Source organism: Drosophila ficusphila, unplaced genomic scaffold, assembly GCF_018152265.1.
Source record: "Drosophila ficusphila isolate 14025-0441.05 unplaced genomic scaffold, ASM1815226v1 contig_286, whole genome shotgun sequence".
Taxonomy (NCBI): Eukaryota; Metazoa; Arthropoda; class Insecta; order Diptera; family Drosophilidae; genus Drosophila; species Drosophila ficusphila.
Window position 1 is genome coordinate 7,162,000 of NW_025064189.1, and position 23,489 is coordinate 7,185,488.

Consider the following 23,489-nt stretch of genomic DNA (forward strand, 5'->3'; position numbering starts at 1 on the left):
GTAGAAATTCGATCTGTACTTATTCTATTCTAATTCTATTGTAAAAGAAAATCTGATGCGATGCCCGCGTCTCTCTGAATAAATTAACTATCTTGCATTGTTTATTTCCATTCGGATTTATGAATTGTGTTTTGAATCAAACAATTTTGAACATTGGAAACTATCAATCAATCGATCAAAATCAACCATCAACTGGGCCCAATACACAACCAACACTCTCAACTATTGTATGTAACCAAATCGACAACAACAACAACAACAACCAATATTGGCGACTATCTGAATCTGATCTTGCATGAAACGAAAAACAAAAACAAAAAACGATTAAAAAACAAATGAAATACCGAGAAATCCCTTACCGTACTCTGAAATAATAATCAAGTGTTTGGTACGACCTCGTTTTCCCTGACGGTTGAAGGCATGGGTCCCTATCCGCTGAGCGATAGCACCAATCTCCTGGGCCCCGGATCGAGCAGCTACGGTCCGGGCGGAGTGCTCGGGCTGGCCGGATCCGGGTCCGGATCGGCTGCGGGTCGGTGCTACACGAACTACGGCACCAATCTGCAAACGCCGCAGGCGGCTAGAAAGTGCCACTACGACGAGGCCGACGACTACAACTTCCGCCGGCACTCGGCGCACGGAAGGATGTCATGTAGGTTGACCCCGCACCGCTAACTAATAATAAGCCACCACAACCAAGCTAGTCAGCCACTGAGCCACAGCGCAGCCACTGAACCACTGAATCACGAAAGCATTTACATGAAAATGCCCGAACCAAAGTGCACCCAAATAAAATATATAATATATTCGTATATAGTTGTATCTTAGGCTAAGGCTCAAGCTGGCGCTAAACGAACCACCGACCGTTCGGATCTGATGAATCGTAGCTTATCCTGTTTTCCTTTCGTTCCTTTATAGTACGCAAGTGAAGGGGCAACTACTGAACTTGGGACCAACTATCAAAAAGAATCAAGCGAACCGATTGGCTAAGTAAACAAAACTCGCACCACCACTCTCTGAGTGCAAAAACCAAAAAGAACACCCAAAAAACACACCCACTTCACACACTCGCTCAAGGATCAGAAAGAAAAGTGCCAATAATGCGAAGGGAAATAAGTTATACAAACAGTTCAAACACAAATTAAACTCCCATCATGACTTTCTCACCTTAAATCATTGTGAATAGTTTTTTCATTTCAAAAGTCAGCCTATTAGACCGCAATCAGTCATTTTCATGTTTAATAACAAGACCACTAGGTATACACATTTTTTTCTAAACACAAATTAGCTGAAAAAACATTAATTGGCTTTGATTCAATTAAACACAGCTGCAGTGAAAATTAAATTTGAAAAATAAGATCAAATAAAGGTATTTCGCTATCATTTTTACCGCAGCTGTGGACAAAAAATTGCAAGTGAAAATCATTTTAGTAAATTAATTAATCCATCAATCTGGCCATCAATCAAGCGCCCTTTTCGGCATCATCGACGCCATGTGAAAGTTGTGTGTTTTGTTGGTTTTATAAACTCTGCATGACTGTTTGCAAATGATTGCAAGCGTTTTTATCGCCCCCCTCGATTGCATGCGTATTATTGGCATGGACTTTTTGCATGCACTGTTTTAATTAGCAGCAGTAGTGAATGAATCGCAGCTAAAAACGCCCAAAACAAAAAACGAACCCCCCTCGACAATAAATTAAATACTAACGATCCAGAGAAACCCACAATTTGGCCCGCCATATTAATTGCTTTTTTCTCTCGTATTCCGACTTTGGTTTTTCTCGTTTGGTTTTCTTCGTTCCCAATTTTTGTTTTGTTATTGTATTTATTTGATTGCGTGGGCAGCTGCATCCGAGCGATTTTTAGAAGGCGGCCGAAGTACACACCAGGGCCGGAGCGCTGCCTCTGCGCCCCATCACCCTCGTCAGCCTCCACCTGTCTGCCCGAGCAGCGGGCCTTGACTGAGGAGCGCCTCGCCTCCTGACTCTGCCAGTGTTCGTTCCACGAGTCGCGCTGAGGAGCCGCACCACCATCAGCAGCAGCATCCGCAGCAGCAGCAGCAGCAGCAGGTGCACCACCAGAACCGCTATCCCACACACGAATACGTACACTGTAGCTATGAGAAGGAAGTCGTTTGTGATCAGGCCAATCCCTCGCTCGCTGAACCACCAGTTGCACCACCATCATCGCAGCCAGCGGCCGTTCAGCAGCAGTCCACTTCGCACCACTGCCAGCAGCGCAAGCACAGCCACAGTCCGCACCACAGTCGCCACACATCGCCGCATCAGCAGCAGCAACCGCAGCACCACCATCACTCGCACCACAGTCGCCACCACAGTAGGAGGAGGCGGCAGGGCAGCGGGAGTCTGCCGGGGGCCAACCAGGCCGCCTCCTTGCACTCGGCCAACCACTCGGTGGTGCGCTCCTCCATCTGCACCAGTCGTCGCCACCGCTCCGTCACGGATATATCCTCCACGAATATCTGCCACGATCCCAGCTGCACCGATAGGGAGGTGCAGGAGATCCTGGTGCGGCGCACCTGCTGCAACAACACGGCCACCAACAGCTCCTCGCGCACCGAACTGGCCCAGTGCTTCGCCGAGGAGCTGTACGGCTCCTCCCGCCGGCCGAGCAGCTGCTGCACCAGCTCCGACTACTGCTACCAGACGGACTCCACCAGCTTGTACGGCTCCCGCTCCTCGCTGAGCCGCAACAACTCGATCAAGTCCGCCTCCGCGCTGGTGAGGAAGCACCATCGAAGCCAGAGGAGCCTGCTGCCCGAGCACCGCCAGCCCAGCTACACATCCATTTCGCTGAGGGGTCTCAACGCCAGTCGCCCCAACAGCCAGTTGGGTTCCCTCACATCCATTTTCGATAGGGCCAAGAGCATGAATCCGGAGCAGGGATCCACTCTGGAGCGGCAGAGCTCCAAGGGAGCGATGAGCAGCACCGAGCTGCCGGAGTACGCCTGCTCCCCGTCTCCCATTCGCTGGAGCTTCCTGGCCGACGGTCGGTCGCCCTCGGAAATGGAGGGAGCCGTGGGCGGGGGAAATCGGGATGACGAGCGGGAGGAGGAGAAGCTGGATGCCTGGCAGGTGAGCGAGCCGGAGCCGGAGAAGAAGCCCTGCAGGAAGATCACCAGCAGCAGCGCCTCCGTCTACGACGAGGGACCCAGCACCTCGGCGGCGGCGGCCAGGAAGAGGCGTGGCAGCAGGGGGAGTCGGGGGAGCAAGGGCAGCGGGAGCTACCACTGCGAGTTCGAGGACGAGGCCACCACCACGGTGATGTTCCACCAGGACGCCGGCGAGGCGTACAACAACTGCTGCAGCAACAACTACAACTACATACAGTGCAACAGCTATCTGGACCAGGACCTGCAGATCACCAGCGAGGACATCCATCAGTATCTGTCGAAGGGCGATGCCACGGCCAGCGACATCCTGAACAACTCCAAGAACTATCCCTTCCAGCCGAGCAACGCCCTAGAGTTCCAGTACAAGAACAACTTCCAGCAGGGCCAGAATGCGAGCAACAACAACAACACGAACACCACGAACACCGCTTCCAGCGATGCCGCCGAGTGTTTCCAGAGCTACAGGGCCAACTCGAAGGAGACGAACCTCAACCAGAGCTCCACGGAGCAGCTCTCGCCCACGAACATCAACCTGTCGACCAGTTCGAACAACATAAACATTGTGTTCAGCAGCAGTCTGGAGAGGAATGCCAACGAGGTGAAGTTCATCAACAACAGGAGTGGTGGTGGTGCCACCGGAGGCTCTGAGGTGGGTTGCGAGGGCCACCACACCGGCTACTTGCCGTACACCTACCCCAGCTACGATTACACCAACATGTCGGGCAACTCGCACTTCGACAAGCCACTCGGCATAGACGAGCTGCCCAAGGAGTTCGCCGGCATGGGAGGATTGGAGGTGGGAGGTGGAGGTGCCTCCACCACCAGCGAGCACTCGTCGTCGCTGCCGTCGCCGCAACCGCTGACGCACCACCAGCAGCTGCACCACTTCGAGTCCTTCGACGCCGCCTCCGAGCACAACTTGCTCACCCACGCGAACATGTCGCCGGGATCGCCGCTCTCGGGTTCGGTGAATCCCGCCGGGGATGATTTCGTGCAGATGCACCACTACCATCACGCAACCACCAATGCACCGCACTCGCAATCGCAAACGCACCCGCACCACAGCCACGCGCACACGCACACGCCGCACGGCCACGTGCACCACATGCTGAGCCACCCGAATGCCGCCGCGTCGCACCACGCCTACGATCTCAACGAGGAGCAATTCCGGTTGGGATCGGCCCTCAAGCGAGTGCGCAAGCGGGCACGCAAGTACACCGACTTCCTGCGCAAGAAGTGAGCGGCCAGAGCGGACAGAGATTCACTGCCTCCTCATCCGCCTCCTGCATCCCCCTTATAGATTCGCCCTATTTCGGCCGCAAGTATCTGGTGGTCTCGAAGCGCCGATCGCAGAGCCTGGACGAGGATTAACCAAGTGGCTAGTGGCGACTGGACGAGCAATATCCGAAGTCCGAATATCCGGAGCAGCGGCGATGGACAGCCGAACGGGAACCATGTTTACATTTACTTACAATTTTTACACTGCCAAACAAATTAAGAGGATTAAAGTTAATTTTGTGCTAAGCCAAAACTCTGTTTAAAGCGAGGATCACACAAGAACACGATGAAAACACAAAATGCACCATGGGGAATACAGATTTCAAAGGGGTAACCAATTAGAGATGTTAAAGCAAGGTTATAAGTAGTTCTGAAAAATACTTCCTTCAAGATTTAGAGGGTATTTATTTGAAATGATCCTCAGATATTTAAAGAACATTTTTTTAGGATTCCTTTATAGCCATCTTTTAGCATCTGTAATTAAGTTAACCCTGAAGAAACTTAACCCCCTAATGCACAAATCACACATACGAATCACACCAGCTGCAAACACAAGAGGAAGACGAACAACGACTATTTTAAATAATGAAAAGAATACTTAAGCTAACAGTGCGTATACATAATAAATACAAGCGATAGGAGAGAAGGAGGATAGGAGGTTAGGAGCGGAGAACATTTGTATATTCAACTTAAACATTAAGCGAAGGTTTTGAATTTGCATATTTAAATTGACTAAACCCATATACATAGTTAAGAGCCAAGGCAAATGGAAATAATAATGCACACCTACTCAAGCCTAGACGATAGACAACCAATCTAACATACCAGTTAAAGCTAGCTATAAGGATGCGACGGATAGGATCGGAGCAGAGCCACAAGATTTAGAGTTTCAGCAACGCAACTGCAAACGCAACTGCAACTAAGTAATAATATTAACCATTAATTAACAAGAACAAGACAAGACAGCAAGACAAGACGACAAGAAGAGCAACTGTAGTTTGGCACCTAAAGGCAACAAGTTTAATGTTAAACGGAAAACAAATAACGAAAAACGAAAAAGAGTTAAGATTACACAGAAAAGTGAGAGTTTTGTTAGCATTTATTTGATATGCGCGTTTTTCAGGGACTGCTTGCGATTTTTGTATTAAAGCAATAAGCCGTTTTGCTCAAGGAATAAATACGTTTCCGTTTCTCACGACCCCCAAAAATCCTTTCGATTATCCCAGATTCCAGATTCGTTCCCAATGTACTCGTATTATCCCCAACAACTGTCTTCCAATTATACTTTTTGTAGTCGTATCTCTCTGTAGCCTCAGTTGCTTTCGATAACTTGAATAACTAAATGTAAACTAAGCACTCGAACTTAATTTAGTAGCCGTTGAATCAGACGTACCTTGCGTGAGAACAAAACGAGAAAATTGTAAATAACTGCTGTTGATTAATTAATAACCTAATTTACGAGTAACTAACTGAATGAACTTCATTTCGTAGTCGTTAGCCGAGGCGAATCATTATGAATTAGTGAACCGAAAATAATAAATATAAATGCACTGCCAAAAACAAAGGTTTTAAACAAATGAACTACAAACAAACAAGAACAAAATCGAAGTGGAGACTCCAAAACAAAAGACAAAAGACAAAGTTCGCAAAACCAAATCGAAAATGAAAACTGCTGTAAATATAAGAATGAATACATATAGAGAAATCATAGACATTTTTTAAAGGCACATTAATTAACGAGGAGCATGCAATTTGCAGATTTTTTACATTATTTTAATGAACTAAGCAAAACAATAATGAGTTCAACGGAATTACGAAACCGAAGCAAACAAAATTGAAAATGCCAAGCGGCCGCGCGATTTTGTAACAAAATCAAAAGAAAGAATGTTAACATTGCGTAAAGTTAAATCAAGCAAATCGTATAGACATACAAACAGACAACACGAAATGTCAACCAAAAAAAAAAACAAAAAACAAAATAAAAAACAAAACAAAAAACTGGAAAACGGCACCGGAAACGGAAATAGAAACGGAAACGGAAACGACTACTTGGTTGTGAGTTCGATCCGATGGCCGGACTGGTCTTAAGTTGTGTGCACTATTCGAACTGTAAATAACAGTAACAGATCTGAAGCCGTAACAATTAGCCGTAATGACACCCCCGAACACGGACCGAGTTATAGACATTATCCAGTAATAGGAAATCGACTATGGAAGTAACTAAATCCGAGGCAAGCCCTTTTAAAGTTCACGTAGCGAAGATACAAACTTACCAGTTACCCAGAAAATCCCTTGGAATCGATGATTTCGAGATTTCGAGATTTCGGGCCACGATAATCACACACCAAAAACCAAAGCCAGCAGCTGCAAGAATTAGTGAGATGCCGTTTGAAATATATAGCTGAATTAACACAATTAACAATGACATTATACCCTAGCGACTTTTTTTTACCTGTTTGTACTTTAGTTGGTGGTTCGGATATGTTATAGCATTTGCATAGCCACATATAGTTGTGTACATAACTAGTTAAAATTGTGCATACAGAACGGTTATCTTAAGTATATAAATACACGCAAAGGTGAATATTAGAGAGAGACCCCAGAAACACTCAAAACCCCCTACAGACTTGACACATATTCGAATCCAGAGACACGGAACACTGACGCGGCCCCAATGCGATTGAGGGGCTGGAGAGGACAATGCGCGGAAAGTAATGCGAATTAATAATTATATTATTAATATACAACAATAAACTTGAACCTAGGTATATGATTCTGAATTTAAATAATTTTTAGTAAAGCAGAACAAAGAAACCCAAACCGAAAGCAAAAACGGAAACTCTAAACACTTGAATGAAATTAAAAGACAACTTATTAAAAATACAAATAAAAATTGATGAATTAAGTAAAGTAAATTGCTCAATTTAGCAGAGAGTATAAATAAAGAATTATACGTTAAGTAATAATTTCAAAATATAAAATCGTCTTATTTTTGGGAGGGAATGGAAAGGTTTATTTGAGAATATCATTTAGGGGAAAACGTAAGGAATGCTTTTAAATTTTATGGGGGAAGGCTTGAATGTACAAAGGATAACCCATATTTTTTTCGATACTCATCGATAGTCAGCAGTGCAGTGCGCATGTCGTGGATGTGTCAGATTTAAATGACAGTCCTCCGGTCTTCAAGTATATATACCCGTACCTTCGATGGGGTGTGTAAACGAATCGAACAAAATGGAAATTTCAATCGTTTAAAATGCTGACCGCCCTGCGTCGTAAAATTCGGTTTGGAATGCAGCGCACGGTTCTAATTGCGGTCCTGCTGGCGGTGGGCATTTTCAGCTACGCCTTTCTCAACCTCAAGTTCTGCTTCAAATTGATGTCCCATCGGAGCCTCAACTTGATGGTAAAGTATAAAAACTGTTTTCCTAACTTGTTAACCAATATTGATATTTAAATCTATAATAAACAGTGCCAAAAATTTGAAAAGCATGAGTACAGCGGCTCTCTGTGTGAAGAACTTTGTGGTTCACAATCTTCCTTCGACAACTTCCAATGTCCACTTAATGACATGAAAACTATCCTTTTTACTGCTGAAAAGAACGGAGATACTTATGCGGTGAAGGTAGGTCGGGTTTTTTGGCTTTGGTTGTCATGGTTACCATTCAACTTTTTCTGGTTTTAGTTGGCCCGGCACAATGAAGACGAATTGAGCTGGACAAATAGTAAGGGGGAGTCCATATATCCCAAGATCGAGGAGTTCCATGAGATCGTAAAGCTGCATATCATACTGGCCTATAATGTCACGCTGGATGATAATATGGTAGGCATCTCGAAAAATACCTGGTTACCTTTTTTTATTACTTTATTGGATACTTTGATTTTTATTTTAATCCCATCAATATCTTTAACGTGTATATATTTTCTTTTAATAAATTTTGTATAACTACTCTTTAGATCCGCGCTCTTGTTAACCAGGAAATAGCAGATGATAATTCTCAGCAAATGGTTAGTTTTTGGAGACTCTTCAAAGACAACAACTACATGATGGGCAAGCTATTCGATGAGGAGTCCATATTTCCAGCAGTTCTGGGTTCATGTGGGCCCTATTATGCCACCGAGGGATTGCAGATCGTTCAGTCCAACCCAAGCATTATGCAGTATCTGTGGGTGATAAGCTTCAACTAAGTTTAATTTTTGATTACCAATCTCCATCAATCTTTTTAGGGCCTCCAATCGCTTGCAGCGGCTAAAGCACGCTCTGAATATTATGGAGTATATCTTCCGGCTGGACGAAATGAAGCCGGAACCATTGAAAATGTGCAAGATGCAGGTGAATCGCTTCGGAACCGCCTCTGAGCGAAGGCTGAAGTACCAGAGTGCCGAGCATGTTTACGTGGAGAGCCAACTGGACAAGAAATTGTCGAGGGGCGTCAAGTGCCACACCCACCAGGACTGTCACTTCCACTCCTGCAGGGGAATGTGCGACGAGGAGAAGCAATCCTGCACGCACATCCAGCAGAACAACAACTTCCAGATATTCTGCGAGCACATCCTCCTCGGCGGAGGGACCTTCCAGCCCGGTCTACTCAGCGGCGTGCGCCTCTCGAAGGCGCTCCAAAAGCTGGTGAAGATGTGCGTCCAGCCGCCCAAGGAGCACCAGGTGCCAGGACGCCAATGGGCGCCCAACATGCAGCTCGCTTTGAGGCTCTACAACGAGCTGAAGCAACTTCACCAGGCTGCAGCCGCTGGATCCGCAGGAACAGAGATTGCAGACGACGGACAGGCACGTCGGGGAGTCTGAGGAATTTATGATGACCGGCAATCGGCAGAAAGTAGTTCAATTAGCGCACAGCTGGCTCAAAACTGATAGCATTTTTACATTAGTCTTAATTAAACCCAAGTAAAACCGAAAATGCTTTTTATTGACTACATCCTATTTAAAATAAAAGTGTTTTATTCTTTGGTTAGAATAATAGATTACTCATGGAATATTGGGAAAATGGTTCATTAAATTAAGCGAAGTTAAAATAGCTTACTATTTTAGTGAAACGAAAAGAAAACTAGTTTTTACATGAGAAAGCAATTTCTACATGAAATGTAATTTACAGGGCTGCAGTTTTAGCGTAGGACCACGACAAAAAGCTCGCTGCCACAGCACCGTTCCTCAAATTTTAAAAACCTTTCTGTTGAGTATGTTAAGTTTATTCAGCTACTTTTGCTTTATTATTATTCACTTTGAAAATTGTTAAATTCAGATTACATGCTTTGTTGGTTACATACAATTTGCATATTGGTTTCTGGATATATTTATATTTGCAGCCTTTGGCCGGGCCAACTGTTGATCTCGACTGGCATTTTCCGAGCGTTTTCCGAGGGAAAAGCCACTGGGCCCCGGCTAGCTGGTGCTTACTTGGCTAAAACACAGATTAACACGTTTACTTCATGCTGTTCGCATTGCACTGGCGTACATGATGTCGTATATGTAGGTAATATTTATATTTAGTTAGAGTAATTAGATAAACTAAAACACACACTTCAATTACCACAATTATCTAGGTTTTCGACTGGGATTTAAGTACAACAATTAGTTAATCAATAGGTGCCATTAATATAATCGAAAAGAATTCAGTATGTTACATGTTAAGATCGATCGGTTGTGAGTTGAGTAGCTCTACGAGTAAAGTGCAAAAATGTAGAAAATGTTGTGGCCATTTGAGTTCCTCTCACTGTGCGTTTGCTTTTCATCTGATCCATCGATCCAACGATCCAATGATCCGATCCAAACCGATCTGATCCGTCGTCGCGACTTTAACATTTAATTACGAGTTATGCCGGAGGTTCGTTTCACAATTTTTGTAAAAAAATACATTTCATGCTCGCATCCTACATTTAGCTATGCTAAATCATTATTGTTACTCTTCGCATTGATATATTCAAATTGCAATCATATTCATGTTCCAGACTGTATCCGTGTGTGTGTGTGTGGGTGCTTTAAGAGACAAAATCGATTCGAAAGTATCGTGTGAACAACCGCTTAGTAACTTTGTCTCCTGTTTTTTACATTTTATCGTTTAATCAAATCCTGGTCCTGGTTGAGTACTTGCTGCGAGAGACACGACTGCTCATTTATCCTGACTGACTCTGACTTATCCTCGTATGCTACACTGTACATTATCCTTACTGCCTCCTGCTTCCTGCTTACCAACTAACATAAACGCACAGACACCAAATAGAAATATGCATCGAAAAATTGGCTTGGGTATACAGTTGGGCTTCGCTTAAGTGGTATCTTGAAGGTAATGGGGTTCCATTTTGATAACTGCTTAGTCTATATGTGTTGTGTCCTTTTAATATAAAACGAAAAACTGAAAAATGGGCAAAGGATGCGTGAAACCATAATAGAATTACAACTGAGCAGGCTTTTGTTTTATTTTGGGCATAATTTAAAATTATAATAATTAAAAACTTATCGGTTCTGTTTTTGATTACGTTTAAAGCTTACATATTTTATTTGTAAAACATAAAGTACAAATACGCTTTGCATTGCATTCGTAAACTAAATTAGGCTTAAATTATTTCACGAAGTTGTCGCACTCGAATTAGTGCCGTAAAACGAATCTCTGCTTTCGTTATCCAAAGCAAATCAAGTACTATAAGTTTAAACTATGATTAACACTTTAAGGTTAAACTAAAACTAGGTACCGAACTAAGGCTAGAATAGTTATACTCTTACTTTGTTTAATGCGAATACAAATACGAAACGAAAATGTAAATTGCTTTTGATTCTGAGTAGTTTTCGGCTGCCGTTCGCTAAGAAATCAGATGTGGAAAAGTAAAACTAAGAGAAAACTGTCTAATTAAGTTAAAAATGCACACATTGTCAAAGGTAATCTTGAGCATATAATACTTTGCGTTTCATATACACAAATCCGGAAACGAAACAGAATAATACAGTATACAGAACAGAAAGGCGGCTCAAACTAGAAACTAAAGGTAGCCTGAACGGAAACTCAGATGATAACGAATAAATAAATTACATTTACATGTTCCATACAAATTAGGAGTGAGTATGCGTGTGTGTCTGGGTGTGAGCAGAACGATCAGTAAACAGACGCACAGACGGGAAAAGAAGTGCGAGGCGAATGCTCACTTGGGTGGCGGAAAACCCTTTGCCCAAAACACATTACAATATCATTTTCTCATACTTTCGTTTGTTTGTTGTTCTCGCTTGCTGTCAAGCTTTGTTGCTAATTCATTTGGAATTCTTCCCCGAAAGGCGTTCACTTGTTTTTGGTTTGCAGGGGATTGGAGAGCATCCAGATCAGGTCGTTCTGCTGCTGCAGGATCTTGTTCAGCATATCGATCCATCCCGAATAGTTCTCCTGCGACGTCGCCTGGCAGACAATCGTCATTTCCGGAATCTTGGGGTCCGTCGACCTGATTTGAAAGCGATAGTCGCCCAGTTCCTTCAGTTGCATGTGATTGAGCTGTCGAGGAGAAGGCATAAAACATTATAACATTTGAAAATATAAATAGAGAGGTTTATTTCCTCACCTGAATGTGCGATCGGTACTTGAATACCGGGTCGGTATACTGACCCTTCGCCTTCTCCACATCAGCGAAGATGATGATCTGCTGGAAGAGGAACACTTGCAGCTCTCGCTGCTTCTGTGCCGCATCCACTAGGCAGCTCATGGGGCCCTGCATCAGCAGGCTGCCTTGGGCGCTGAGCTCCCCATCGAAGTCTTTCAGGCTGCGCAGCACCACCATCATTTCGTTGACCGCGTTGACTACCACCTTCATCTGCTGGTAGGCCTCCTGCAGCATGGGCACCTCCTTGTAGAGCCCGGCTCCCTCGGTGTACTTGATGATCTCCTTGATCAGCAGCTCGTATTTGGTGATTCTCTGCACAGGCTTGATGATCAAATTGCTCAGCTGATGGAAAGAAAGTTATAAAGTTATTTTATCAAAATAACTAAACTGATTAGAAAATTTAACTTACATCCAGGCGATGTCCCAGCTTCTGGCGAATGCAATCGAAGTACTGACAGTGGACGCCGACAATATATTCGGACAGCGGTTTGTTGCTGCAATAGGTGTAGTACAGAGCAAACTTGGTGGCTGAGCGCTTGATGAGTGGACCTAGATCCGCTGGGGACTTTTGGCAGTTGCGCAGGGCCCTCAAAAAGTAGCTAAATATGGGAAAAATACACGGAGTAAGCCTGCCATTTCAATCGTATCCGTTTTGTATACTCACTCCCTGTGCCACTCGTAGATGTCCTTGATGTTGTTGAAGATCAACCTCATTTTGCCACCCTTCAAATCCTCCGGCATTGGTATATCACTGTTCGCATTGTTGATCTCTGTCATATATCTGAAAAGGAAGTACCAAAGCTAATCCGTTTTTTCCTTTAATTAACTTATTCGCTTCACATACCCATTGACAATCATGTGGAGATCCTGCACATACGATTCCTCCGTGGAAACCAGCTCCGCTAAAACGCACTGCCGCTTCCTGAGAGCTTCCGCTTTGTCTGAGAGAGCAGAGTGGCTCTGTAAGAGATATCAAACAAAGGATTTAAAGCCAAACAATGGGGATAAATCTCTAATCATCACTCACCTCCTCGTCGTTGTCGTGGGAGCGTCCGTGGCCATTGGTGCTGGCATTCTCCGCTCCTCCGCTTCCGTCGCCGCGACAGTTGGACTCGTGCTGTTCCTGCAGATTGAAAATTCAGGGAAATGGGGTTAATCCCGCTCTCAACACCGCTCGTCGACTGCAGCACTTACCGTTGTCGTCTTGACAATTTCTTCTATTTCCGATAGTGGATTGCCGTCCATTTTGCCGGTGCTGGCCTGCAACAGGGGAAAAAGGGGTCAAGTACATAATGAAAAAGTTTTAGCAACGATTATTGCATTATCCCCTTGGGCGGCTGCTGGCTAATTGGAAAAGTTTTTTGCCATCCGTGCGCTTGATTCAATAACGTTTTAAAGCAAACACCCTCCATTGAAATTGAGTAAACTATGAATAACCTGTGCATATATGGTATTTAATTATTCAGACGCCCATCTCTCATACGCCCCGGTGGCCGCAAATAGAGTTGAGGCAAAAACCTCTATCATTTTGCGGCCATTTTCAAAATAAACATATTCTAGACGGTTGCATGTTCAGCTCAAATTGAATCACTCGCTTATTTTTGTTTTCCCACACGCGCAATCGCGCACAGGGCCCAAATTAATTTCAGTTGCATAAACAACAAACTTAACCGAACACAAACACCACTCTCGCCAACTGTTAGTTTTACTAAATTTATAACTGAAATTTGCTCTGGGGTATAATGTTGAAAAGTTTGCCCAGTCATGAGATAGCATTGTTTAACTATTGGCTTCTTTTGTGCTCAACTTTTCATTCCCCGTTGGTACTTTATTTCTCTTTGCGATAAGATTAGGATCGGTCAGCTGTTTGGGCTTGGCGAAAAGCGGAATTTGTCATCGAAAACGAATTACAACAGCGAATGCGAGTGCAGCTTACAAATAAACGGAAGAAACAGCTCATGGCACGTGTTGCTTAAAATTCCCGCCGCACAGTGGAATCTTTTTATATTCGTTTTCCGACAACCGCTTATGGAGAACTGTCTTTCGAAAATGTGGCCTTTATAAGGACTTTGCGACGGCGACGCATTTTGGCAATGCGAATGCCCGAGAATCTCGAAAAGCGTCTGAACGCCGAGCGGTGAACGGAGCGACTGACGGACTGGCCTAATAGTTTTGCCTGTTGCCCAGCATGTTTTACATATGTAGGCATAGCTCCCGCTCCCCCAAGCACCACCCAAGCAGCACTCAGCCCATCCACCCACTCACGCACACACACACACACACACACACACACACACACACACACACACAGAGTGCTTCTCCTTGCGACATTAAAAAGAAACTCTCAATCAACGCTCCGCCGCCAACAATTTCGTCGCAGTCACTTGAGGAAAGCGCTGAAATAATTGTATGGCACATATAGTATCGAATGAGCGAAAGCTAAACAGAGAGATATAGAGATATAGATAGGAAAATCGGGGAAGCGAGGGAGCTCTCTTTGTATTCCCCGTGTTCGCGGCAATGTGTGTGTTTTTGTGTGTAGCTTCGCTTCGCACTGTTGTTGTTATGAATTCTTAAATACATAAATTAATTCGCATTTTGCGGCGAACATTTCTAGACGCTGCTCACTGATCGACAAGGAAATACCTCCGGTCATAAAGTCTGGAAAATAATTCTGTTGTAAATTTACGAGATTTTACGGACTAATAATTATAATGAAATTATAATTTGTTGTGGTTGGAAAATGGAAAGTAATGACTTTGTTTTAACGTCTTTATACTAAGAAATTCAAATTATCTTTGGGTGGGGATAAATTTTCAATTAAAACAAATACATTATTTTAGATCAGATCCGGATAGCTTTCGTAGAACTAATTTTCATGATTTCTGTACAATTCGCATTTTTTTTTAGCACAATTTCTTTTTCAGGCTTTGCTTTTTTGCAAAGGAAGTCTGATATCAGCTGGCATTGAGTTTTCATTAGAATTTCATCAGCGGGACAGGAAAACAGCAGAAGCAACAACTAAAAGGAAAACAATAAAAGCTAAAACCAGAGGAACAACAACTCGGCCACGTACCCACGCAATGACGTACCCACATTTAAGTGGTGTGACATTTAATTAGCCTGTTCGAAAAATATGGAAAGGGAGCCGACTTGCAACGGCTGATGTCACATATATCCCCACAAATATACATACACATATAGTATATGTACAGGGCGCGAAGTTCTACAAGGAGAACTATTAAAAATTAATGACAATGCAAATAGGCGAACTAAACAAAGGTGGCACAGGAATACGGCCAAGACCCGAATGCCAAGTAGGCCAAAAAGTTAACAGAACCGATATGCAAAGCCCTAACTGGGTTAAGAAGTTCGCACCCAGGCGATACAAAAAAGAAAAAAAAAAATACCGAATTTGTAAACAGGAAAGAATACAATTAAATGTTGACGCATCAAGGCAAAACAACTTGTACGAGGCAGCCGAAAATTTACATGGGCCAGCGAATTCGGCTAATAAGCCATCATCATCAGCGGAATAGAGAACTCGGAGCAGAGCACATCCGACCAGACGACATTCAATTTATTGACGGACAAAGTGGCTATAGAGATGGCGACGTTCTGGCGAGGGACACATCGGGATGGAAAAAGCTTGAAATGGATGCGAGACAACTAAAATGGGGAGCTCACCAAACAAAAAAAAAACCGAAAAAGAAACGAATCATTAATCAAATTGAAGGGACTTTAAAACCCCTGAAGTGCATAGTGCGATAAAAAACAAACATAAAAAAAATGCAGCACTCAGGGAATTACGAAATCGCAAATGAGTGGGGTGAAGAATATATTTTCACAATTTTTGACTTTTAAATGACTGCCACCGTTGAGTAGCTTGCTTAATTAATCAACTTTCAGAGGTGCGCAAAAATAAAACTGATTGTTCTTTTTTCACTTCCCAAACAATTATACTTTATACTGTTCATTCTGTTCATTTAAACATTAAACTTTAGTTATTGGTTTTAACCAGTTCCAGCTAATCTCGTATATATTATTCATGAATTACAAGCAAACAGATGGTCAGGAATCCATTTGTTACATTAAAATATGTAAACCCTTTTTAATGGTACTGCAATTATTTTTGTACTACATTAAAAGGAAAATTCTAACGAAATTAAACTTAATTAAAATGTGAAAAAGGGTATTAAAGGATGACCAATGAAAAAAATAAGTTATTTTTTCTTGTAATTATGAAGCTCAATTAAAATATTTTAAGATTCAGTAAAACGACTTCCGTTTCTGCTTAAGCAAATGTAAATTAAACACTAATATGTATATCCTTGCCATTTTAAGTTAAATCCCTTTATGTCGGCAGCCTTGAATTATTGAAGCAAATACTTCTTCATTTAACTTAAAACCAGAGAAGTAGAAACACTGCATCGAACTCTGCATAATTTAAGACCACATTCGCAACCATGAATCAGCCAGCCAGACTCATTGGCTATATCCTTTCCCTGTAATTTTCTCTCAAAAGTACCATCCAAGTGGAAGTCCCGCCCCCACGCACAATCATCCGACAAAGTCTGTGGGCTAATTTGACTGTCGAAATTTATGCGTTGTATCTGCGAGGAGCTCGAGTATATTTGTATCTGTGGCGTGGTCTATTCACTCTCCTGCTTTGAGTGTAAACAAAATAAAGTGGCGCATTTATGGCAAAGGTGGCTGGCCCGGAGAAACGAGAACCGGCGAACTGTGGAGGATTCCCAGTCCCCCGGAGAATGGGCTCTGTTCTCTAATTGAGCAAAAACCGTGCTCGGATTGCCGATGACGTCGATGGAGAAGAGTCGAACGGGCCCAAGTCACAATAAACCGCTTTGATTTGTGTGGGAAACACATATTAGGGGAGCTGCGTGCTAAGCAAACAAACATCAAGCCAGCGGATCGGACTTGAGGCACAGGCAAAATCATTCACGTTAAAGTGGGTCAACATTTGGAAAAGGTTTATCTCAAAGAAAATATTTAAAGCGTTGTTAAAGAAAAATATTTATAACAACTGGTGGCATCTAATATAACAGATAAAAACGGAAAAAAAAATCTGAGTAAATATTTAGATAAATTCCTAACTGAACTTGTAATCCTGTTATAAATCAGATGAGATTTATGTAGCGAAAAATTGCTCAATCATTATAAATGATATCGTGTACATTTCCTTTTGGCCTTGAAAAATTACCCAGCGCCATCGAAACCTGGGGGAAATCTAAGCGAATCCCAACCGGACTTAGCTACTCACCAAATTGGCCGAGTTCTCCTTGGCGTCCTTGGTAAATGCGGGCGGTCCGTTGGCAATCAGGTGCGGTTCCTGGATGGGTTTCATGGGCGGCGGCAGCTCCAGTCCGGCCTCCTCATCGGGCTCGTAGTCCCCGGCGCCTCCCGGCTGTTGGGCGGAGCTGGGGAAGTGGGACGAAGGCACCGCGGTGGCGGGACTGCCACCTGGCTGCTGGTTCTGCTGCTCGGCGAGCTCCTCCGCGTGCTTCTGGGGCGTCTAGAGGGGCAAAAGAAAAGAAAAGCGATGAGAGACGTCAAATGATATAAATAAACAGTCGTTAAATCAAACACTCACCCTCAGGTTCTTCTCCGACGGCTTCTTCACCAGCGGTTTGCTGTTTGGCGGCTTGTCCGATGCCTTGCGATTGATCAGCGGCAGCCAGTTGCGCCTGCAACAAAAAATTCGAAACAATTCCAAAGTTAAATGACAGTTTGCACACTTGAGGAGGAGCACTCGAGGTGCGACAGCCTACAGGAACTTGCGAATGGTCGTTGTGGTCTGAACAAGTTCCTCCATCTCATGACGTGCCGAGTAGGAGAACAAATACGTATAGAACAAAAAACGAGGGAAATGCTTGATGGCTGTCCAGCTGCGTGGCCAACATCAGACTGTCGCCAGCATCGGCTGCTAACTTGGCCAAAAAGCGCCCGCTGTTCGGGTGTCGCCGCTCGCACAGTGGGCATAATTCATTTTCCCATTAGCATTTGGCCTTTAAAGGGCTCCCCACAATTGGTTTTATGATTCCGCAATTTTAAAGCTAAATTTCCGTTTATGCGTTTTTCATTTGGGCTTTTATGCTTCAAGTTTTTACCGCATTTGCCGTAAAAAAAATATTTCCTTCAAGGCTCCTTTGATTAATTTGCAGCGAGAGCAAAGTTTATGGGTCAAGTTTCGAGTTCTCGTGAGCCGAGCCGAGCCGAGTCATTAATCAGCCACAGTGAACACTGTTTTGGGGAGGACCTCTGCAGCAGATGGCTTAGGTTTCAACAGCTCATTTGGGGGCGGGAAATTGCCGCGGGCGGCAGGGAAGGATTTCTGGTCGGTGAAAGTGCAGCGGAGAAAACCGCAAAACCGCAAACTAAACTCTGTTCAAATGTGCCATTTATAAAATATTAATTAAGCTTAATTAACGAGCGAACGGGTTCACTTAAACGCTTCGAAAATCGATATCAATTAAACAAAAAACAAAAGGAGTGATGCAAAGTGGTTGGGAAGAGGCGAAACCCAATGGCATGTAACATAATTCGAAGTAAAAATAAACATTGACACAGACGACAAAGAACGGGGACGCGGTTTTCGACAGCAAGGACAGCAGCAACTGGTCAGTCAAATTAAACGAACGAACGAGAAGCGTTCGGTTCCAGGAATTGTATTTAATTTATTATAAGCTTGTCCACATTCAAAATTCATTTGGCTGATGTAATGTTTTAGGCAAATAGCCAAAGTGTCTCCTTCTGTTCGAGAAGTACTCGTGTTTGTTTGGGTGTGTATTAATGGGGTCGCCGCAAAGTATGCAACAAAGCTAGCCGGCAAATTTGCAGTTTCCGTCTCCTGCTGCTCGAAAACAAATTGTGCACGGAAAAAATATTGTTTGGAAAATGTATACAATTCTTAAACTTATTTTGAACATTAGTAATTTATTGGATTTTGATAAAAGCCCACCACAAACAAATTAGCAATACTCTAGTGAGCTATAACAATTTATTCATCATTTAGATTAGGAAACCAAAATAATTAGTAAGCTAAAACAATTTATTCAGCATTTAAATTAGGAAACCAAAATAATTAGTGAGCCAAAACAATTTATTCATCATTTAGATTAATAAACCAAAATAATTTGTAAGCATTTCCTAATTTTAAAACCAAGTTAATCGTGGTTTTCGAAAGTAGTTGGTGACTTTCATGCCTGTGCAAGTCATAATATCATTTTATTGTGTAATATTTACACACATTTTCCTGTGAAATTGCGAAATACTTTTCCAGTGACTTTGAGTGTGGTTTGAATACATATACCAATGCAGGGCAAGTCCACTTAGTTCATTGGACTTGGCAGCACGCGCCGCTGAGCAGGATCCTTTTACCCCCGTTTCTTTGCATATATCCTGGACAAACACACGCGCATATTGACACAGTGCTTGAGACAAAGAGTCCTGACCAAAGTGACAGCCATAGAGAGCGACGGAGGAGGAGAAGGAGATTGTGGGGATTTGGTGGGTGACTTGGACAATAATCTATATTCATGTTTGGTCGGAATAAGGCGAGGAAGAAGCAGATGTGGCGCATAGAAAAAGAGGAACTACCATCACTTAATGCTCACTCGAGTGAGCCAGCGGCAAACAAAGAGCCCAATTAGTGAGCAAATATTGAAAGTGTTGTTGGGTATATTCCACGGAGAAACGAAATGAAAGCGAATGGAAAAGAAATATAGAATAGTTCCCAGGAGAACCTGCCTGTTGTTTTTCCCGCATTTAATGGTAAGCGCGATAAGATTACCGAAAGTGGAAAAGAGCTATTTAAAGTAAAGTTTCGCCCGAATGCGTAATAATAAGAAACCGCTGGCAAGCAATTGGAGCGGTCTCGATACCAAAACAAATCAAAAGTCAATCGGGCAGCTCTCTTTCTTTGCGGGCCCACGAGACGTATGATTAATACGCGCGGTCTGTTATCGTTCAAGTATTTTCCTCAGCCGCTTATCTTCCCAGCCATATTCACAACTAATGACGAAGTCCAATGCTGAGTAAGAAAGGACAAAGGCAATATCGTGTGAATGGCAAGGGTATCACATTAATAGTACTTTTCATTTGAAGACCTCACAGAAATTAATTTAATCGGTTCCAGCGCTTTTGCACAACAGGTTTTCGATCGAAGCTGTATTAGATGATTGCGCAATTAATGCACATGCCGGTGGGAAAAACGGAACCGGTTGCTAAGCTATAGAATGTTTTTGGGTATTCCCTGTTTGTTTCGGTGATTAACATGCGAGTGGGGAAAAGGATGACCCAAAACAGAGCAATCCGTTTGTTTTTCATAAGTCTCCCAAAAAAAAAATATAATAACCAGCAAAATAAACATTCCGCAAACATTCGGAGCAAAAGATAACGCTGCGGGGAGAGTCGCAAGTAACGACAAACCCCTCATTCTCATTTATCTCACCCGAAAACTAATAAAGCTCAATTGCTGCTGGACAAACAACAAACAACGTGTCTATTTCACGGCAAACGAACGTGCCGGATTTGTGACTGCAGCTGCATAATGAGCGATATAGTTATCCGGACCGAGCAGACGGACTCCTGTTACGTTGATGTCGATAAATCAAGCCCAGTTCTTAATCTTCTTTTGCTGGGGCTTACTCATTCCAAAACAAACAAGCCATCAGAAAACGAAAGCACAAATATGACACCCAGCTATTGAAACATTAAATACTCTGCCAGAAATTATTGTTAAGTTGGCTTACTTTAAACTTTAATAAAAAACACAATAACTGTCGAGAAATGATATTTCAACCTCGGAAAAGCAGTAATACTTTAGTTTAACGATTTAAAAGTCGCTTTTAGCACATCACTGCTGCGTTAAATCAGCGATTCGCAATTCGTTTTAAGTTTATGAGTGCAGTCGTAAAAGATGTTTCATACGAGGCTAAATCTACATTTAACAGTAGCTTTTTGTGCTTGGAAAATTGTAGCTTAATCGGTATACCCCTAAAAAACAAGGTATGGCAAAAACAAAAACAGAATTAAAGCTGATTTAAGTTGGGCAATTGAGAAGCTGATGAGCCGCACGAAAAACATGAGCCACATGATATCCAAGGAGCTTGTTATTGCAATTGAGACGAGGGCGACTAATTGAACATGAGGCTAACTGAAACCAGACATATAATTTCGGGCTGAGAAAGATTATTTTCTCCTTTGTTCTAATACAAGTATTAAATTATCTTGGAAAAACATTGAAACCTATACTTAAGTAAGAAGCTGAACTAATCCAAAGAGTACTTTATTTCAGTTATAAGACAGAAAGTAAATCAAGCATTTGTTTTTACTCTTATTTGCATAATGAATATAAATCTCTAGGCTTTTGAAAACTTTGGCATCATGAACTATTCAAATATTATAAATAATCTGTCAGCTGTTTCAACAAACACTTCTTTCTAACCTGAATATAAATGAGCCTCGCTTGGAGCTATGTTTCTTATCGGCGGCATTTTCGCAGCAAACACAGGTGAATCCCGACTTTTCGCCCAGCGATTGCTGGTGATGGAGCACGGGGGCGGATCCGTTTCCGCTTTCGGAGACCCTCAGCGATATGGACTTGATCAGCTTGGGTATCGATTTGGATCGAGTGCGGGTGGGAGCCGAACTGCGTTTCATTTGGAGCGTATGGTAGAATTGCGAATTGGAATTAGGATTAGAAGTCACATTGTTGTTATCGCACTGGTCACCGCCACAAAAGTCATCGGTTTCTGGCACTGCGGTGGCATTTTCAAAATGAAATCCGTTTTCGGCCATCTTATCTAACCGGCTCCGGTGGCCGCAGTCACTGTTGTTATTGTTGCACATGCCAGATAAGCGAACCGCCGAGGTGAGCACTTCAAACACTGTGGCGTTAATTGTTTTAACCCGCTAAAATACCGGCACCGCAAAACGAAAGACGCTTTCAGTACTGTGTCTAATCATAAACTGAGCCAAAAGCCGACTGCGAGCAGTAATGTAAAGTAAAGGTTCTCCCTGTGGGGCTTTCGATTTCTGGAGAAAAAGCAACGCGAGCTCGCACACCCACGAAAAAAAACTCGAACTTGGGAACCACATTATGTGGTGAGAACTCAAGGGAGAGCACACTTCAAAAATAGTTAACTCAATAAGTTTGTTTCCATTTTTGGAGAATTTTTTACAATAAATGGTTTCATAAATAAACAAATTTTTGTAATCTTAAATACAATAAATTGATAGGTGAGTGCTTAATAAAAACCTTACCCAGCACGAATTAGATTTGTTGAATGCTTTTATTGGATAGATTATTACTTTTTCTGGGCTTTTTCAAAGTGTAAGAAACTCGCCTTCAAAGAGCGGAAAACAAAAGGCAACAATAATAAGAACTGGGAGCAGCTGAGTGATTCCGAGCTTTTTTCCGCTCAGAGCTAAACTTCTCATAACTGCTGTTGATATTGCTGTTACTGTTTCGCACTGTTCAGTATAAATGGGTTTATATCTTTATGACTTGCGCCTGAGCTATACGACACGCGATTAAGAGGCCCAGCGCAAAATGTTAGTATACCTATATAACTCACACGTTTAATCGAAATTCATTTTTACAATAACAGTGGACCATTTGTAGTAGTTCTTATTTTTAGAACCATTATCAACTACTCGGCATTTAACTATATACGAAAATGTTTATAAACGTAAATTATAACTTTCCACATTTTAAATAAGTCAAATTTTTTACTCATCGACGTATTCAAGATAGTATGGGAAATCCCTACTCATATATTCGACTTTTATCTCCATCCTCCAAGCATGAGTCTCACTGCTCGTATCATGGATTCAAATGAGTCATTAGATCAGAGCAACTTAATCCAAAACAAAGTGGAACACGAACCCAGGATAATTTCAATTTTTGTTTACTTATTTTTTGAAAAGTTGGACAATGAGCCATTGAAAAGTGACACCTAAGAAATGGATTAACTCAAAGCATTCTTCTATTTATGAGAAAAATCATTTTATGGTAAAAAAAGTATACTTCATGGGGTCTGTGGTGTCTCCTTCAGTGCATTGCAAACTTCTGACTGAAAGGGTATAATAAGTGCAATGGGCAAATAGACAATTTGTTTATCTGGTTCCCCAACTGACGAATTCGGACTACGGGTTGATTTATATTATAAAAGGATTCATGAATTTGTTTTTGCGCCTCTGACCTACTAAACAGACAAGACAGATAAAGGGTATGCTTGTTGTTATAAATAAGCAACTGACAATATTAGGAAAACAAATTGATTTCCTAGTAACACAAATCTTAATTAATTTAATACACAGACTTGACTTCAAAGCTTCAGACCAGACTTATTTTTTGATTTATTATATTATAAATATTTAAAAATCTTAAGGGCACTTTTGGAGTTTCCTTATCTGAAGGCAACATTTTTTGAAACAATCAAAAACTTTTAAAAACGGT

The 23,489-nt window shown here is 42.5% G+C and overlaps 3 protein-coding genes across 7 annotated transcripts in view; 2 read left to right on the plus strand and 1 right to left on the minus strand.

Annotated features, from left to right (window-relative positions):
- Positions 1–7,368, plus strand: part of LOC108100386 (glucose transporter type 1) — a 77,236-nt gene extending 69,868 nt beyond the window's left edge. The window contains 1 exon segment of the mRNA XM_017204241.2: positions 1,846–7,368. Within this exon segment, the coding sequence (XP_017059730.1) occupies positions 1,846–4,373 (2,528 nt within the window). The 3' untranslated portion in view covers positions 4,374–7,368.
- A 222-nt stretch (positions 7,369–7,590) lies between these two features.
- LOC108100192 (divergent protein kinase domain 1C) lies at positions 7,591–9,331 on the plus strand. Its single transcript, XM_017203964.1, has 5 exons — positions 7,591–7,817; positions 7,884–8,036; positions 8,097–8,234; positions 8,369–8,577; positions 8,639–9,331. The coding sequence occupies exons 1-5, from the start codon at positions 7,668–7,670 to the stop codon at positions 9,213–9,215; spliced, it is 1,227 nt and encodes a 408-aa protein (XP_017059453.1). The 5' UTR covers positions 7,591–7,667; the 3' UTR covers positions 9,216–9,331.
- Positions 9,332–10,818: 1,487 nt separating this feature from the next.
- Positions 10,819–23,489, minus strand: part of LOC108100350 (kalirin) — a 41,746-nt gene continuing 29,075 nt past the window's right edge. For 3 of the 5 annotated variants that reach the window (XM_017204177.1, XM_017204178.1, XM_017204179.2), the window contains 9 exons: positions 17,619–17,712; positions 17,289–17,540; positions 13,202–13,267; positions 13,035–13,130; positions 12,852–12,967; positions 12,672–12,788; positions 12,417–12,606; positions 11,969–12,349; positions 10,819–11,901 (listed from right to left, as the gene is read on the minus strand). In XM_017204177.1, the coding sequence (XP_017059666.1) occupies positions 11,695–11,901; positions 11,969–12,349; positions 12,417–12,606; positions 12,672–12,788; positions 12,852–12,967; positions 13,035–13,130; positions 13,202–13,267; positions 17,289–17,540; positions 17,619–17,712 (1,519 nt within the window). In that variant the 3' untranslated portion in view covers positions 10,819–11,694. Of the gene's footprint in view, positions 11,902–11,968; positions 12,350–12,416; positions 12,607–12,671; positions 12,789–12,851; positions 12,968–13,034; positions 13,131–13,201; positions 13,268–13,943; positions 14,156–17,288; positions 17,541–17,618; positions 17,713–21,473; positions 21,995–23,489 lie in introns of those variants that run through there. The other 2 variants (XM_017204181.2, XM_017204182.2) reach the window with 2 other exon arrangements.